Source organism: Strongylocentrotus purpuratus, unplaced genomic scaffold (genome assembly GCF_000002235.5).
Source record: "Strongylocentrotus purpuratus isolate Spur 01 unplaced genomic scaffold, Spur_5.0 spur5_scaffold_20, whole genome shotgun sequence".
Classification (NCBI taxonomy): domain Eukaryota; kingdom Metazoa; phylum Echinodermata; class Echinoidea; order Camarodonta; family Strongylocentrotidae; genus Strongylocentrotus; species Strongylocentrotus purpuratus.
Window position 1 is genome coordinate 14,972,454 of NW_022145606.1, and position 18,277 is coordinate 14,990,730.

Sequence of the window (18,277 nt, forward strand, 5' to 3'; positions counted from 1 at the left end):
AGTATGCCCCTGTATGTTGCCCATAAAGAAGGAATATACTTTCTTACCTTGTGCATCAAATTTGACAATATGCTTTATTCTTGATAGTTTGTTTCTTTTTCATAGCAGTTTATATCCTGTCAGAACTTTAAGATTGAACAATGAAGTTTTGAGAAGATACAAAATAAATTATATTTTCACAATCACTTAATACAATTGTTTTAAATGGGGCAAAAGTGTAGGCCACACCATTAATTTGCCTATGATATGAGGCTGTTAATATTACTACACCAAATTTCCGAACACCAACACCCTTGTATTTGGTTAAAAATTTGTTTGTTGATGTTTTAAGCTCATTTCAAAAGTGGAATATTAATATTATTATGATTTGTTTAATAAATATGAAATTGAGCGACATCATAACACAGTAACCGTCCTCCAATGACAATTGTATTACCGGGTAAATAATTCCAGAGAGGAGACAACCTAAGGAATATAGAAGTGTTAAGGGTGATCCCCAGGAAGAGTCTTATGTCCTTATGCAGTGCATTTTATCTCGATCGCTTCTCTCAACCTAGGCAATAAATTTTGACCTGATATGTGACTGTTAATATATATTCTGGATTTTCGACAGATAGGTGTATGATCATGATGGTGATGAAGACGAACGCACTGGTTGTCTTTCTGTTTTTCGTGTACTCTGCCCAGAGCCGTAAGTTTGCCCATTTATTTCTTTTTATATTTGTTTGTATTAGCATTGTTGTCATTATTAGTTCAGTATTGTAGTAGAAGAGGAAAAAGAAGTAATACTAATACTAGAACTGTGTGCATTATTAGTGTGATTATTGTTGATATTGTTGTTGTTATCATTAGTATAAATAATATCACTTTCATCATCATCACTATCGTTATTATTTTGATTATTAATGTTATTGATATTATAATTATCATTATTTTTATCAATATAATTATTGTTATTATTATCATTAACATCAGCATTATTATATTTCTTTTTATTATTATAATTATCATTATAATGTCGTTATAAACATATTCTTATTATTATCATTATAAAGCATCATTACTATTTTTATTTTCAATGCAAGCATTATTTTCATCGTAGATGTAATCAAGACCGGAAATTTGTTATTTTGCATAATCAATGTGTTGCACAGTCCTTTCCTCCATTCATGCCTATGGTTTTGTGAAAATATGCACGTGTGGCAAACGGGAGGTCGTGCAAGAAGGTGAAGAAAGCAAGTAGAGTGTCGGGTAAAATAATTTTGTTGGCATAGGTACTCCCTGATGGAGAGATTATTTGAATTGAATTTGTTTATTAAAAACAACATGACATGCAGCTTAAGGCTGATATTTTCTGTTCAACGAAGTAATCTATTATTTTTGTAATTATGATTAAAAAAGTAATATTAAAATAATAATTAACACCAAACAAGAAATCCATTATTTATTTTAGATTTCTATGTGTGTGTCACATAAATTTACAAATGACGCGATTATAAAAACCTTCGAGAATCAAGGCTAGTGCAACTTCAATATCCTAATGTACATCAAATATTTATTATGTTTGGCCGAGGGGATACGTAATTGCGGAAAAAAGTTACGTAACTGCTACTTGACAGATGTACAACAGCTGGGATGTGAACTGTACAATTCCAAGATTTCTACAGAATTAACTGCGAATAACATCATCTTCAATCGGAATAGAAGGAAGGATTAACTTATTTATTAGTATGTATCATGGCTACCGGATTTACACTATAAACGTGGAGTTTGTGCGTGTGTTTGTGTGTGTTAGCGCTTATGTAAGTTTTACATGTTATTGTTTGTTTATTGTCAAAGTTTTCGAAATCAATACAAACAACAAAGTAATTGTTTGTGTTTTCCAAGGGTCCGTGTATGAGCCAGTTATTTTTCTGTGCGACTCGGGAGGGAATTCCATTTTCGAGAGCACCGCTGACGAGCTCGAGTTCCATTCGCTTCCACTGCCCAACTTACGGCAACCGGTGGCCGTCGGATACGACTTCGACGATGATGTCGTATTTTGGGTCAATGCTGAAGACGGGTCTCTAAATCGCGCTAAACGCAATGGATCGGGTTATGAGACATTGGATGCCGGTCATGGTGAGTATTTTCTTTTTTCAATTCGGCGGAGGTGTCAGGGTATAGTGGTTCGTTCACTTGATTCTCAATCCTAGGGTCAAGGGTTCAAACCTCAGCTTGGCGTCCTTTGGCAAGACATTTGTACACATTTGCCACTCTCCACCTAAAAGTTAATGGGAACATTGCAACTGACGGGGTAATGATAATTGCAGGGCCTTCAGGAAGAACCGCACCTACGCTGATAAACTAAACTATCATTATTATTGTTATTATTATAATTGATATTGATAATATTATTATTATTATTATTATTATTATTGGTGTTATTTTACTATTATTATTATTATTATTTTTATTATTATCATTTTGAATGACTATAATTATTGTATTGTTATTATTATGATCATGGCCGGATCTTAAATAGTCTAATAAGGAAAAGGCGGGAGAAAAACCTTTGACGAGCCACCCTTTCCAAACCAAGTTATCCAATATTACCCCTATAGTCGTTGACGGCTTTCCGACAAGCCGAGTGTGGTGTTGGGTGATTTTATTACCATTATATATTGTTTTTCTCTTTTTTGTTTGCCTCCCAACGGAGGGGGAGGGGGGTGGTCACCCCTTAGTTCCCATGGATCCACAAAATATGAATGAATTGAGGTTGTAAATACCTGAACCCATTTCGATCCTGTGTGGTTTAACATGAAAAATATTTAACAATATTTAGTAAATTAACTTCGACTAAAAAGTCCAATCCTTATCGCTCGCGATAGTTTAAAAGAATAAACCAACTTTTAGGAATATTCAAGAATCCCCAGACGAATTAATAACTTTGGTCTTATACTTAATTCTTAATCACCATTGCAATCGACTATGGAATAACACTATTCCAGGCATTAGTAGATTGTTTTACAAATGGAATTAATTTCGGACTTGGGTTGTTTGAAGTATTCCTAGTAACATTTTCTGCCAGACATTCTGATGATGATGATGATGGTGGTGGTGGTGGTGGCGGTAGTGATGGGGATTGTATTAATACCTACTACACTCAGGCGCGTACACAGGGGGGGGGGGGTGGGGGGTTAACCCCCCCCCCCTTTGGTATTGTTTTGTGTGTAAACCCCCCTAACCCCCCCCCCCCTAACCCCCCCCCTTTGGATTTTTTTTTTATTCCCATGACTGACCTAAAATAGCTGACCCTACCCCCCCCCCCCCCCCAACGGAGCAAAATGTCAAATTTTCAAATTTCGAGACAAAAAAAAAAAAAAAAAAAAAAATGTCCTCTTACCCCCGATTTATTCAGCGGTCGGCTGAGTCGTTGCGATTTTTTGGGGGAGCAAAAAAAAAGTGTCCTCTTAACCCCCTCCCCCCCCCCCTCCCCGCTCATTCAGCGGTTGGCTGAGTCGTTGCGAAATTTTCGGCCGATTTATAAATGTTAACCCCCCCCCCCCGCCCCCTTGAAAAAATCCTGCGTACGCGCCTGACTACACTAATACTATTACTAATACTAATACCACTACTTTTACTTCAGCTTCTACTTCTACTATCACTAATTATGCTACTCCTAATAATAACAATAATAGCTCAAGGAATTTCTTTTATCCGGGTACCCATTCACCTTCTTACCTGGCTTGAGAAGTACAAATGTAGCCTGCGAAATGACAATAATTGTGACAGGTATTCGAACCATCTGGTTGACACTCAACCATAACATCCTTGCAAGTGGCGTACTAAGCTCAATCGGGTCCTCTCGTCGGGTCGGGTTGCCGGGTTACAAAAATTATCGTGAATAATCGAGCACTATTTTCCCTCACATGTAGGGTCAGGTGTAACTTTCGTGAAATATATCCTATTTATCATCAACGTGTTGGATCTAGTTTACCCGAAACTTTCTGAAAAACCTACAGGAAACCTAAGAAAAATATCATTTTGGTCCGACACTTTTTATTTATCTTTTATATAGTTTGTTTACGAGATAAATAATCACAAGAGTTCATTAATACCCTAGCGATCGAATTCATAGTAAAAGGGTTAGCCTTGTCTCAATAGATTTTTCACCCCAAAAAAGAAATGTGATTAATATCACTCAGTTCATCCGACCTTTCGTGAAAATGGGGGCACGTTTTCAAAAAAGTCCATGTAACCAAACGAAGTGACGCGTCGACCTTTTGTAAATAAAGGTGTATGTTTTCTGCGAAATTTCGAGTAAACGGACAACTCGACCCGACGCCTAGACTAGAGCCCATGGTCAGGAATGACGTAAGTCATCGTGAGTTAGGAAGACAAATATTTGCCATTCTTACCTATATTTCTTTCAACATAGATGTTATTGATCTGACAATTCACGTTCCAACGAAAAAGATCGCCTGGATCAATGTGCATAGAAATCTATCAGGGTTGCTTGACTACTCGTCTGGTCTTCAAGGCAACACTTTTGCCGGTAACAACTTTTCTACAGTAGCGGCTCATCCAAATGGGTAATTTAAAAAAAGTCATGTTCAGATTATGTGAGATCTACTATAATTACGTTTTATGTATTTACCACAACTCTTCATCAACCTACGATCAAAATAACTTTGCGATGGTCCAAAAATTTGTCTTGAAAGAAAGGAGAAGAAGAAATAGAGGGAAAGAAGAAGGAGAAGAAGAAGACGGCGACGAAGGAGAATATAAAGAAAACAAACAATTAATTGAACAACAACATATCGAAAATAAACAAGTTATATCTAATCAAATACATTAACTGACTTCATCTTTTTTCATTGTAAATATTTTTTAGTTTATGTATGACACCAAAGTCAGGATGATCAAGCTTGCGATCATCGACCTACTAAACAAAAAAACAAAAAATTTAAAGATCAAAATTGGATGCGCAAGAGAGTAACATATCCGGATCAACAAAATAGTAATTCATGACCGTCCCTAGACCTCGATTTACATAATTACACACCAGTTATTGTTGATTTTTATCAAAATGTTCGAATACGAATTCATTTATCTACACAGGAACTTCTATGTGATCGACAACACACCATCAAGTGCAGATATCCACACTCTGTACAACAGTTTTTACCCCATGGCGACAAACGTAATGACTGGGCTTACGTCTGCAAGGAGTCTAGCACTCGACAGGGAAGGTAAGGATGTGCTGTACAGTGTGTCCCAGAAAGAAAAAAAATAACCGAATTTCATGACAGAAGTTGTGTATCACATGAAGAAGAGAAGTAGAGCTCTCCATATTGTATGTCTCATTAAAGAATTATTCATTATGATAGAAATTTCTGCCATAAGATCCGGGTTTTTTATTTTTTATTTAGAAGCCCCCTCCCCCGGGCTATGTAGTTTCAAAATAGCCCAGGCTATATAGGGTTAACCCTCTAGAGTTACCATTCGTTTTTAAAATCCAAGAATGTTATGTTTAATGGTTATTTTTAGTTCGATAAACACCATTGTGCAGCATAAAAAGAGGTACGTATGCATGGAGTCTCTCCGATTATTGCCTTCGTATCAACATACATCTATTCGAGTGAGTTCATATCCTGTCATTTGGCTTAGACTAATAACATGATTAACGAAAGTTTATTTTGTTTTTTTGGGGGGAGGGGGTGTTTTAATTTTCTTTTTGCAGGAGTTCGATCACATTTAGTGCGTATCCGAGATGAGAGATTGTATTATTTTTACTTGTCTGAAATTTAGGAGACTTGTGCCTCCACAAAATCAGATACTTTATTTGAGTTAGTCTCGATAAACCTCAGTACTTGATTGTCTTAACATTATTTTTTTCTTTCTCCTTTTGTTTCCATTCTTTTTTTTTCTAATTTAAAAACGTAACATCCAGGAACGCGCCTTTTTATCTTTGATGACCAAAAGGGAACGATCGAGTCTTTTGGTCCACTTGGAGGGGACCAGGTGACTCTTATCAGAACGGAACGCACGTCACCAGTTGATATCGCCTGGTACAGGGGAATGCCCCTGTGGACAGATTCCGCTACAAGAGGCGTTACCCTTCTCCACGGTCACAGGGGTGTTTCGCCTGCTTCAGCCAACATTCTTCATTTTGAAAACCCCACAGGAATTCATGTTTATCATGGTAATATAGATGATAATTCTGAGCCAGTCTCCCCTTTTCCAAATCTGCCCCTTCATAAGGTTTATAAAGGATTGGGGGAGGCTTGATGAGTGAACACAATTCACTCTTGCTATAGGAGTTGGTAAGATTAAACCTCCTATATCTACATTTGCTCCTACAGTTGAGCACTGTCAGAAATTGCAGTTTTACTAAACTTGCTTATATATAGATATACATATCACAACATTAAAGCTTTCTTAGTTAAGGTAAAAATTAAGATTTGGTTACTAAAATTACTCTCCCACAACAGAATATTGACAAGCCCATTTCCCCTCTAGTATGTAGGGAAAGATGTTTTGGAAGTTGGGTTTCAGTTATTTGGTGTTATTTACTCTATTTCTTAGGCCAATCTCACTCAAAGAGACCCGAAGAGAGGTGTCTTGCAGACGAAGTTACATGCGGAGATATTTGCATCCCTTCAGCATGGCAATGTGACGGCCTCGTTGACTGCCTCGATCAGTCGGATGAAACGAACTGCGATCCAGTCGAAGAATCCGGTATGTTTGAAGGAAACTTTGGGTGTAATAACATTTATTTGAAATTAAAAGTTAAAAATTAACATTTTTATTTGGTTATTTAAATGTCATTCCGTAACGCTTTGAACTGACCTTTCATGCGTAACCTTTTCCATTTCTTGGCAGATTCTCTGATGTTTCTGACAGACCTAAGTGGAGGGGCAATTTATGTTGCACACACGAACAATCTGAATTTCAGGCAGCTCCCGTTTCTCTCTGTGCAAAAGCCAGTAGCAGTGGGGTATGACGTCATAGCAAAGGAAGTGTATTGGACAGACGTGGAAAGAAAGACGTTAAGTGCTTCTCAAATCGATGGGTCCAATCAAAGAATAGTCGTTCAAGGGCTTGGAGGTTTGTGTTTCTAACGTTTAAGCAATTCATCGGTTATAGAGGGTAATACAAGGTTTTGGTATGGGGTCATGAATTTAGTTCAAATGAACATATTAGAAGCATATGCGATTTTGATCGTTGTCGCAGTTGAAATCGAGTCTAAAGTGATGAAATTGTAAATAATAAACTCTTTATGTTGTTGAGCGTCCTCCTAAGACCGATATTTAATACTTAAGCTTCAAAACAATGTTTGTTTTTTACTACAATCGACCGATTCACTATTCTCGTTTGGAAATTATAAATCAGAACTCTGAGATTTCCATGGTCGCAGGCTCGCAGCTATCATGGAATGGCCTTAAGCGCTATTTGAAATATTTGAAATAACGCGAGAGCACCGGTAAATTTTGGATTATTCAATTTCTCGAAAGCCGAAGTGTTTTAGGGCTAAATGTTCTAGTACTTATAATACATCTACAGGAGCATCAAAACATATCGATATTTTAAAGAATTGCTATCACTCCAATTTTCAAAATCTCCCAAAAAAGTGCTTTACCTTTGAGGGGCTCAAGTACCCACTCCACCGCAAGTTTAGTAATTCACATGTACATATAAAATGTGTGCGTGTGTGTCTGTTCCTGCGGTGTGTTTATAAATACATTCTTCTACAAATGCTCCTACTTGAACAAAAACAAAAAATAAATAATCATGGTAGATATTGGATTGTTTTTCCTCATTTGTTTTTCTTCATTTTTTTTTTTTTTTTTTTTTTTTTTTTTTTTGGGGGGGGGGGTGTTGACTGGTAAAACAATTTCATCAGGTCATCAAATACAGTATTATCAAATTCGCAGTGCCCTCTATTCAAAATTTAAAAAGCTCCTTCCAATTTAACGCAGTTCCTGACGGTCTTTTTGTGGATAGCGACAACGAAACTATTTTCTGGACAGATACGGCCTTCAAAACCATTGAATCCATCCAGTTTGACGGATCGAACAAGCGAGTACTGATAAACGATGTAGATATGCCGAGGGCAATTATAATTGTTCCAGAAAACAGGTTTGGCATCGTCTAATATTTTTCGCTTTTCCATGTTGGAAAGTATTTGATCAATATTACTTAATTAAGAAAAGATATGCAAAAGAGAAGAATGAATGTCTTGGAGGAAAAGAGAGCCGGGGGGGGCAGTGGCAAAATAAGAGAAGCGGAAGCCTCTTTTGCTGTTATATACCGTCCTTTAATTTCATGGATCATTTTCTAAAAATAAGAAAGTTTTGATTTAAAAAAAGATTGAAATCTCTGTTCATATGGGGAAATTAAAATGGTCAGTAATATCCAGGCGACGTAATTATTTTTTTTTTCCATTTGTTCCATTACACAAAAAGTGGCACAAATTTCAATTTTTAAAAATGAATTACTTAGGAGGGTCTTTTCTCTTTAGAGGACCTGTATAATAATAGTATTTTGTACATAGCAAACGAGAGGCTTTGACCGTGGCCGAATTGCCAAATTGAGATACGCATAGAATTAGGCCTAAAATAAAAACTTGCTGTATTGCCCTTTGGGTGCCAAAAACATGGGTCGGTCGGTCGGAAAAGTTTTTTTTTTTTTTTTTTAACTTTTTTGTTGTTGCCCTCTTTGGGCCGATATTTTTCAGATTTGAACGTTTGTTTGTTTTTTGTTTTTTCCCCGCCCTCTTTTGGCTGATATTTCTCAGTTTTTAATGCTTTTATACATGTGTTTCAACGTCATCATTCCCGTGATATCTTTTCCACCTCATAATCATCCATGGTTTACACGAGCGAGAATTTTGGAATAATTTGATTGTATGCATTTTTATCCCATTTAAACAAACAAAATACATATTGTTTTATTCATTGATTAGAAAAAATCTAAAAAACGTTAAAAAAAAAATAAAAAATTAAATGCTGACCGTAGATTTTCAGATTTTGGGGTCGGTCGCAAAAGGCAATACAACAAGTTTTTATTTTAGGCCTTATTATAAGTATTCTAATATTTCAAAAAATTTAACTTTCTTATTAATCGGTCCAATTTATCTCAAGTCTTTCACATTGAGTTTCTTTGAGTTTATCAGCGTTCATACCATGAACTCATTACAAAGGCTGGATTAACTTTCAATACAGGAAGCTCTATTGGACGGACTGGGGGAGTACACCCAAGATAGAGATGTCTAATCGGGATGCTTCTGGTCGTCAGGTGATTCTGGATACAGACATCGGATGGCCAAACGGTATCACTTACGATATGCAAGGTATTCTAAAACTCGTTGGCACGGTTTAATTACTATAACTGATTGTCAGTGGTAGTACCCAAATCTTAAATAACTCTTAGCTGAACATATAACAAGAATTGCGAGCCCACAAATTAGAAAAATAGTATTTAATACTATTTTTCTAATATGTTTCAATTTTTGTCATTATTTATTAGTCCCGAAAACATACCTTCCAAATGACAAGCATATCAATGAAAATCCAAATTTTAAAATGTGTTTATATATATATATATATATATGTGTGTGTGTGTGTGTGTGTGTGTGTGTGTGCGTGTGTGTGTGTATCTGAACAGCAGGTTGACTATGGAAAGTTTTCTTATACCTTAATTTCCACATGCTGAACGATGAGGGCATTGTAATCACTTGGCGTTAACCACCGTTTTCAAAAGTCTGCCTTTACTCGGTTTGGAAATATTGTGTCTGACTGGTTTTCATGCTTGGCCCAAGGCTCCATGAAATCATTAATGAATCCTGAAATAAAGTCTCCACGTACAAGTTATATCATTCCTCCTTATATGGAATTACAAATAAAAAGGTTTGAGACGATTGTTTTTGTTTTTTAAAGGTATTATATAAATTTGTAATATCTTCTCAGAATTGTATTGATCAATTGATAGTGTCACAAAGTTTGATCAAATACATTTTTAAGAAGGTATGAAGAATATATCACAATGGCACATTCGTTTCAGGAAAAGAGATAGGGAAATATTATTCCGACTTCATAGGCAACAATGCATGTTCACTCTTTTCTTTGAATTAGGGAATCGGTTGATTTGGTGTGATGCTCGTCTCGACAAGATTGAATCATGTGACCTTGATGGTGGTGGGAGGAAGATTCTCCTTGATAGTACCCACGGTACCTTTCATCCGTTTGGTGTGATAGTGTACAAGAGTACGGTGATATGGAGCGATTGGGTGCTTAAGGGAGTAGGGATAGAGGAGCCTGACAATCAAACATGGCCTGGTCTGTACTCATCTGTCAGCATCATTGCTCAACCCTCCGGCATCCACGTCGTAGGTGAGAATATCATTCAATTAAGAAAGTTACAAAAATTGAATTTGGAAAATGAGAAGAAGGAGGAGAAGAAGATGAAGAATAAGAATGAGAAGAAAGAAGCCCCTTCTCCTTCTACATTTAATTGCCAGGCAAATTGTTAAAAGGTATATAAATGAAACGTTATAAATATGCAAAAGACAAATCATGCCTGGGCGCGTAGAAGGAAATTGGTTCCTGCATGCAAATATGTCGTGTTTTTTTTTACTCAAGACAAAACTCTGTCAATTATCTTTCAGTTGACTCATGTTCTGCTGAGCCTTGCACTTACGGAACATGCCATCCGTTAGATTTATCTGATTATGAATGCGATTGTGTGACTGGATTCACTGGTAAAGACTGCGACACAGGTAATTAAACATGTTAACAATATTTCCAACAAGTTAAAAGTCCGATTATTATCAAAGATGAAGCAGAAGCTATTATCAAATTGACAAATGAAAGTCAAGAAGAAGAAGGAGAGGAAGAAAAAAAAAACCTTCACTGTGTTATGTTGTAGGTATGAGGTAACAGAAAGTAGGGTTAAGATAGATCAATGCTATACTTAATTTTTTTTTTTTCGTTAAAAACCCGAATATGTATGTGTCAGATACCATTTAAACATTCTCCGCAGGTCATCTTTTTCTCAATTAGTAAATGAATTAATAATATATTACAATGAGCCTGATATATTTTAAATAATTAATAGCCACAATACGTTATTATATAACCTTTTACATGACTTACTAAGCATATAATAGAATAGTATTTTGAAATGTTCAATTGCCAGGCATGAAAATTGTTAAAATGTATATAAATGAAATGTTATGAGAAATACAAAAGACAAATCGTGCCTGGGCGTAGAACGAAACTGGTTCCTGCATGCAAATAAGTCGTATTTTGACCCAAAACAAAACTCTGGCATTCATTTTTCAGTTGACTCATGTTCTGGTGAGCCTTGTACTTACGGAACATGCCATCCGTTAGGTGTATCTGATTATGAATGCGATTGTATGACTGGATTCACTGGTAAAGACTGCGATACAGGTAATTAAACATGTTAACAATATTTCCATCTAGTTACAAGTACGATTATTATCAAACAGGAAGCAGAATCTATTATCAAAGACGAAGAAGATGAACAAATGAATAACAAGAAGAAGAAGAAGAAGGAAAAGAAAAAGGAAAAACCCTTCACCGTGTTATGTTGTAGGTATGAGGTAACAAACAGCAGGTTGACGATAGGCCGGAGCTGTACTTAATTTCATTTTTCGTTATAAACCCAAAATATGTATGTGTCAGATATCGTTTAAAAATTCTCTGCAGTACGTTTTTTTTAATTAGTAAATGAATGAATAATATACTCTTATGAGCCTGATATATGTTAAATAATTAATAGCCACAATACATTATTGTATTACCTTTTACATAAAATACTAAGCATATAATTACTTTGATATGTCAATTGCCAGGCGAATTATTCAAAGGTATATAAATGTAAGGATTTAAAAAATACAACAGACTAATTATGACTGGGCATAGAAACAAGCTGGTTCCTGCATGCAAATATGTCGTATTTTGACTCAAGACAAAACTCTGGCATTTATCTTTCAGTTGACTCATGTTCTGCTGAGCCTTGCACTTACGGAACATGCCATCCGTTAGGTGTATCTGATTATGAATGCGATTGTATGACTGGATTCATTGGTAAAGACTGTGACACAGGTAATTAAACATGTTAACAATATTTCCATCAAGTTACAAGTACGACTCTTATCAATGGCTAAGAAGATGAAGAGGAAGAGGAAAAAATGAATAAGAAGAACAAGAACAAGAAAAGAAGAAGAAAAACCCTTTTTACTGTGGTATGTTGTAGGTATCAGCCAGTAGGGTGACGATAGGCCAAAGCTATAATTAATTTCACTTAATGTGTGTGTCAGATATCGTTTAAACATTCTACGCAGGACATTTTTTCAATCGTTAACAAACTTAATACGTATCCTGTAATTCAATTTAAAAATAGGTGGGTGAATGAATGAATAATATATTATAAAGAGCCTGATATACGTTACATGATTGAGGGCAACAATTCATTATTGTATTACCTTTCACATGTAAGCATATAATTACTTTAATATGTCAATTGCTAGGCGAATTATTCAAAGGTATATATATTTATGTAAGGATTTAAAAAATACAATAGACTAATTATGACTGGGCATAGAAACAAACTGGTTCATGCATGCAATTTGAGGACTTCTGACTCAAATAGGAACTCTGGCAATTATCTTTCAGTTGACTCATGTTATGCTGAGCCTTGCACTTTCGGAACATGTCATCCGTTAAGTGTATTTGATTATGAGTGCGATTGTGTGACTGGATTCACAGGCAAAGACTGCGACACAGGTAATTAAACATGTTAACAATCTTCCCAACAAGTTACAAGTACGACTATAATCAAAGATGAAGCATAAGAAGAAGATGATGAAGAAGATAATAAGAAAAGAAGACGAAGAAGAAGAAAATCTAATTCACTGCTTTTTGTCGATACACAGTCAGTGTATAAAGTAGGGTAAAGACTGTTCGTCCTTAAAATTATACTCTTTCTTACAGTCAATTGCAATAAAATAAACATACACATATGGTGGTTCTAGGTCCATGCTACCTAATATCGAAACACCAGCGAAATTTTACTACAACCGAATGTTCCAGTATTCCACCCAAAATCGTGGGAGGTTACATTAAATTCAAACTTCAATACGTCCTACACAGCTATCACATGCGCCTTACCGATTGAATCTGAAGAGAGTCACATCAAAGATCCCAAAGATCTCTACACTCCTGGTGAGCAAATCATCATCACATGCATTAACGATGGGAATGCAAGCACGACTTGGATATGTAATGCTTCTTCGGGGTCATGGGATGCTACAGAGGATCTGAAGTGCCCAGGTGAGTATGTTGTAGTTTGGTATGTTATGCTATGGTCACATTACCCAAAAGTAGGCTGCTCGGCGGCCGAGCGGCGAGTTTTTAACCAATTCTGCCCGGCGGCTGCCCGGCCACCGAGCGGCGGCCGCCCAGGCACCGCTCGTTTTTAGGGCATCGCTCGGTCGCCGCTGAAGTTTTAGCGCGGAGTTAAAATTTGGGCGGCGCCTGCTCATTTTTCACTCGCCGCCCAAAATACGCTCGGTGCCTGGGCGGTCGCCGCCCGAGCACCGACCTAATTGCTGGGCGATGCTTAATTCCAGCAGCGACCGAGCAGGCTACTGATCGGTCGGTCGCTGCTCTGATTTGTGACCATAGCTTAAGATATTTGAAAGCTTAAACGTGCAACGAGAAGACGACCTCTTTATTGAACTCGCTAAAGCACCTTGTAATAATAATATTAAAAATAATAATAATAATAATCTGTTAAAGTCCACTCCAAATTTGATTAAGTTAAACCGAAAATGGAAATTCCTTTTGCCCATTTGATCGTGAGCCCAGCAGCCACTGAGCAGCGCCAGATCGACGTTGCTCTATCACTTATTGTTGAACGCCAAACAAGGTAGCAGCAATTCCCGTCTTTTAACGTCTTTTGGTATGACGCGGCCGGGGTTCGAACCCAAGACCTCGCGGTTGTGAGGCGGACGCTCTACTGACTGAGCCCATACACCGGTCTTTCACGACGGGAAGGTGAGAAGATGACTGTTTATTACTCTTTAAGTCGCCTTCTCGTCATCTTTACATTAAAAAAGGCGCCTTGGATCGAAGTAAAACTCATCTTCTCGCCTTTTTTTCAAATGTTTTTTTTAAATTAAATATAAAGGCGAGTTTTAACAAATCGCCTTCTCGCCGTATTTACTTCAAATAAAGAAGGCGAGCAGTTGGCGAGTTTTACTTTTTAGCAAGTCGCCTTTTCGTCTTAAATTGGCGCTTTGGCGAGTTAAACAAGACTAGTCGTATTTTTGCTGCACGATTAAGCTTTCGTAAAGGGGAGTCTACCTCCATCCAATGATATTCGTAACTTAGGAGACAGAATGATTTTATTCCCCGTGAAGATTCATTCCCTGGCAAAAGATTTTATCGACAGGATTTGAAAATTCGATCTGTAAAACACAAAAGAATCATATTGATCAGTGAAAGTGAGAAGAAAGAAAGAAGATAAAGAAGAAATAGAGCAGAAGAAGAAAAAGAAGAAGAAGTTAAATTTATGCCGATTATTGGGCTTCAAGTGTTACACTCGAATCAAACTAAATTTGTTACGAAATCGATTTTACTAATTGCTCTCTTGGACAAAATCTGTCCCAAGACTTATTTTAGAGGACATAAGTAAGGCGTAAGATATCATTGTAATCTTTACCTAATGGTGAATTTTCTTTGAGATATCACGTGACACAAATTATCAAATGGTTGAGATCTGGTAAAACTGACAGATCATTCATTCGCATTAATGTTCATTTTTTGCATGCAGCTTGGAAGTATCATTTAACCTGATAATGAATGGTCTTCAGTCGCTATCATATTCGAAATGTGACCAGAACTATCTCAAAAAGAATCTGGATAAACTATCAAGCCATATATCTGCAGTCCGGCCTCTTTACACATTTCCATGGTAACAAGATTTTTAGCGAAATTGAGTCAGAAATAATTTATTATTTTTCCATTTCTCATAACATATAAATTTGCTCTTTTTTCAAGAATCAGGAATGAACCATCTAGTTCGTACGATCGGTATCGCTTCCGGCGGGATCATTTTGGCTGTTCTGGTGCTCATCGCGTTCTGTGTTTTCGCGTAAGACAATTTCACAATCGTAGATATTTACCATCAATACTAAAATTCCGGATCACACGAAATAAAGCTTGGCCCCGATGCACAAAACTTACCATTGATGGTAACTACCATGGAAACCTTGATTTCGATTAGCTGTTGAGCCCAGTTACCATGGAAGTTGCCATTGATGGCAAAGTTACTATCAATGGTAAGTGTTATGCAACGGGGCTCAAGACTTTGCTGATTATTAAGATACTGATGATAATACCAATATTAATCATAATAAAGAATTAAGATGATGATAACAACAATAATAATGATTAGTAATCAAGACGTTCAAGACATCTAAAACGTTGAAGACATCAAAGATGTATCTAAGTACTTTACATATATATATATTATTGCCCCTGTTTCGGATCAGCACACAATGAATGCACAATCTCCATTCCTTAAGGGGGAGGCATTTTAGGCAGACTCCAGTGGCTCACAATGCTGTGTAAACCAAAATGACTTCTGCATCCTACCGGGTACATATTTGACGATAAAGTAACGCTGGAATTCGAACCAACGACCCTTGGATTGAGAGTCAAGTGGATAAACCTATATTCCATGACATTCCCGAATGATAACACTTTTTTCAAAGGGAACCTCTCGGATTTATAATAGAATTGTTATCTAAATCAATATACTATAGTTATTATCCTTTTTAATAACAACAACAACAAATGATATTAATACTCGTATTATAATCATTAGCATTACTGTAATATATTCATCGTTATAACGATATTATTACTAGCATATAAGAAAGAGAGCATTAATGCTTTAAATAAAGGAAATCGAACCCTGATAGCAAACTGATTTAAAGGTACTATGTCCCTTTTGCAGCCAACCTCAAATTCTGTAGAACTTTACAGGAATTATGAATATGTCATGTATGTCATATCTGTACAATTTAAACGTTAGCAGTGTCCTAATATTCAAATTATGCAAGGAAACCCATTTACTTGCTAGACTTCACTGTCAGACACTATTGAGTGGCTGTCTGGCTTTTTTCTTCTTTGGTAATAATATACATAAAATGAGCTGTAAAGGGTACATGAGCATTTGTCTAAATCAATAACCCACTTCTTTTGATGCCAAAATTAAACTGATTGAATCTTTGCGCGGCATAAAACGTATGACCAGTCGGTACAATGGTCTAAAAATCAAGACTATTACTTATTGGCTCTATAGCTCCTAAGTCGATTTGACAACTAATGGTCATTATTTTCCAACTTGAAGACATTTTCAAGCCCCACCATTTTTAGGGAAGTTCTAAATTAGTATTATCTTTTAAATGCCGTTGGAATTTAACCTTTTCATTTTGGGGGCCTCCAAATGGGACGTAGTACGAAAGCAGAAAAGAACTGGGATTCGCACAGATGTAGTAATTTTATATGAAGTAAATGGGTACCTGGTAGGAATTTATTCCTTGAAACGCAGCACGCGTAACACCTGCACTGCTAAAGCCAGGGTAATTATGCTGCATTATTGTAGAGCGCTTAGAGACTTCTGATAAAGTAAGTGTTAGGCGCTATATAAGCAAATATAATTATTATTATTATTATTATTATTATATAACTTTTGATCATTTAGCTGATTTATTTCAAGTTCATTTTTTCTCTTGTTTTCTGCTTCCATACAAATAAACTCATTTAAAAGGTTGGATTTCTATGTACATGTGTATGCTTTGATTATCCCCATGTTTAAGAAGGTAAAATCATTAACACATTCAACTTGGTTTATCATTTTGCAGATATATAAAGCGAAGGAAGCAACCTCAAGTCACTAATGGGATTACACCAGTGCAACAGGAACGTCGGCCCCTCCCACGTGCACCACAACACCTTATGTACATGGAAATGGACGAAGACCAGCATTTTTACTCCGGAATATCTAATCCAAATAACATTGGTCACATTTATGATACTAATCTAGTCCATGGCAAACCAGAAGCACAAGGTGACTCCCGTGAAGATCAACCCAGATATGAAACAACGCTAAGATCCATAAGTCAGTAAAAAAAATCTAATTTCCGGTCTTAGATCGCGTTTAAAGATAAAGATGAGTTCAGGTAGAAAAATTAATAAATGAATTATCACAGAACCAAACGAGACTTACACTGAAAGTTCAAGATTACAAATAAAAGTCATTTGCCAAACAATTTTGGTAGAAAATGTATACTGGCTGAGTAATGAGCATATCAAGATTAGGAAATCAAGGTTAGTAGCCCCGACACCATTTGTGCAGTCCCATATACATCTTTCTGTGTGCAGTGCTTGTTACTTTACCAAGACTGGGCCAAATGTATTATGTTTGTGATGACTCCAGAACTTTGCAGTGCACACCAATAAATGTTACATGATCCATTCCACACCTTTTCTTTTACAAACCAATCGGATGACCAGAATTCACCTTTATCTTTAAGGAAGGAAGTCAGACACAACCTCGGAAAATCGAGCACTTTTTTTACCTAGACATAAATCCTATTTTTGTCGCAGTCGACCCACTGCCGTCTGAAGGTGGGGTAAATGGTTAACTGGCAGGAATTGATCCTTAAAAGTCTAGAACGCAATCAAATTGGGAGCCATATTAAAGCCAGGGTAATAATTGGGGAGCGCCATGATTGTGAAGTCTGACAGGCCTACGAAAACCCACGCACTCCTAAATTACTTCCACTACGATTATTGTTATTATTATTATTATTAATAGTATTATTCTTATCAATATATTTATTATTATTATTATTATTAATAGTATTATTCTTATCAATATATTTATTATTATTATTATTATTAAATTTATCCCATGCCTTTTGTGCACAATGCGTTTCATTGAATTGTGCGGGCTCTATATTCATCGTGTATTAAGGGCCGTTTTTTGCGTAATTACCTGCGTTGGGTTTTCAAAATTTGTCTATGGTTGAAAAAAAATCTTAGACCAAGTACCAAATTCTTTTGTTAAATATGTTTTTTTTTACTAAAGCATGAATAAACCCAGCATTTTTTTTCATTTTAGTAATATGCTAGCCTTAGCGTGCACTCATCCAGTGCAAGTTTGATCCAATCCCAATTGATAATTAAAAGGA

The 18,277-nt window shown here is 36.3% G+C and overlaps 1 protein-coding gene across 1 annotated transcript; it reads left to right on the top strand.

Moving 5' to 3' along the window:
- Nucleotides 1-630: 630 nt before the first annotated feature.
- LOC105439241 (low-density lipoprotein receptor-related protein 4-like) lies at nucleotides 631-17,391 on the top strand. Its single transcript, XM_030993694.1, has 17 exons — nucleotides 631-691; nucleotides 1,888-2,121; nucleotides 4,421-4,574; nucleotides 5,104-5,234; nucleotides 5,936-6,187; nucleotides 6,571-6,723; nucleotides 6,868-7,092; nucleotides 7,965-8,124; nucleotides 9,210-9,337; nucleotides 10,119-10,376; nucleotides 10,652-10,762; nucleotides 11,328-11,438; nucleotides 12,006-12,116; nucleotides 12,687-12,797; nucleotides 13,164-13,343; nucleotides 15,075-15,168; nucleotides 16,946-17,391. Exons 1-17 carry the CDS (start codon nucleotides 631-633, stop codon nucleotides 17,208-17,210), a joined length of 2,739 nt encoding a protein of 912 aa, XP_030849554.1. The 3' UTR covers nucleotides 17,211-17,391.
- The last annotated feature ends 886 nt before the right edge of the window (nucleotides 17,392-18,277 follow it).

Coding starts and splice junctions, on each gene's coding strand:
- LOC105439241 (XM_030993694.1), top strand. CDS start 631: ATGGTGATGAAGACGAACGCACTGGTTGTCTTTCTGTTTTTCGTGTAC. Junction 5,235..5,935: donor TCTAGCACTCGACAGGGAAG/GTAAGGATGTGC, acceptor CGTAACATCCAG/GAACGCGCCTTTTTATCTTT. Junction 11,439..12,005: donor TGGTAAAGACTGCGATACAG/GTAATTAAACAT, acceptor TTTATCTTTCAG/TTGACTCATGTTCTGCTGAG.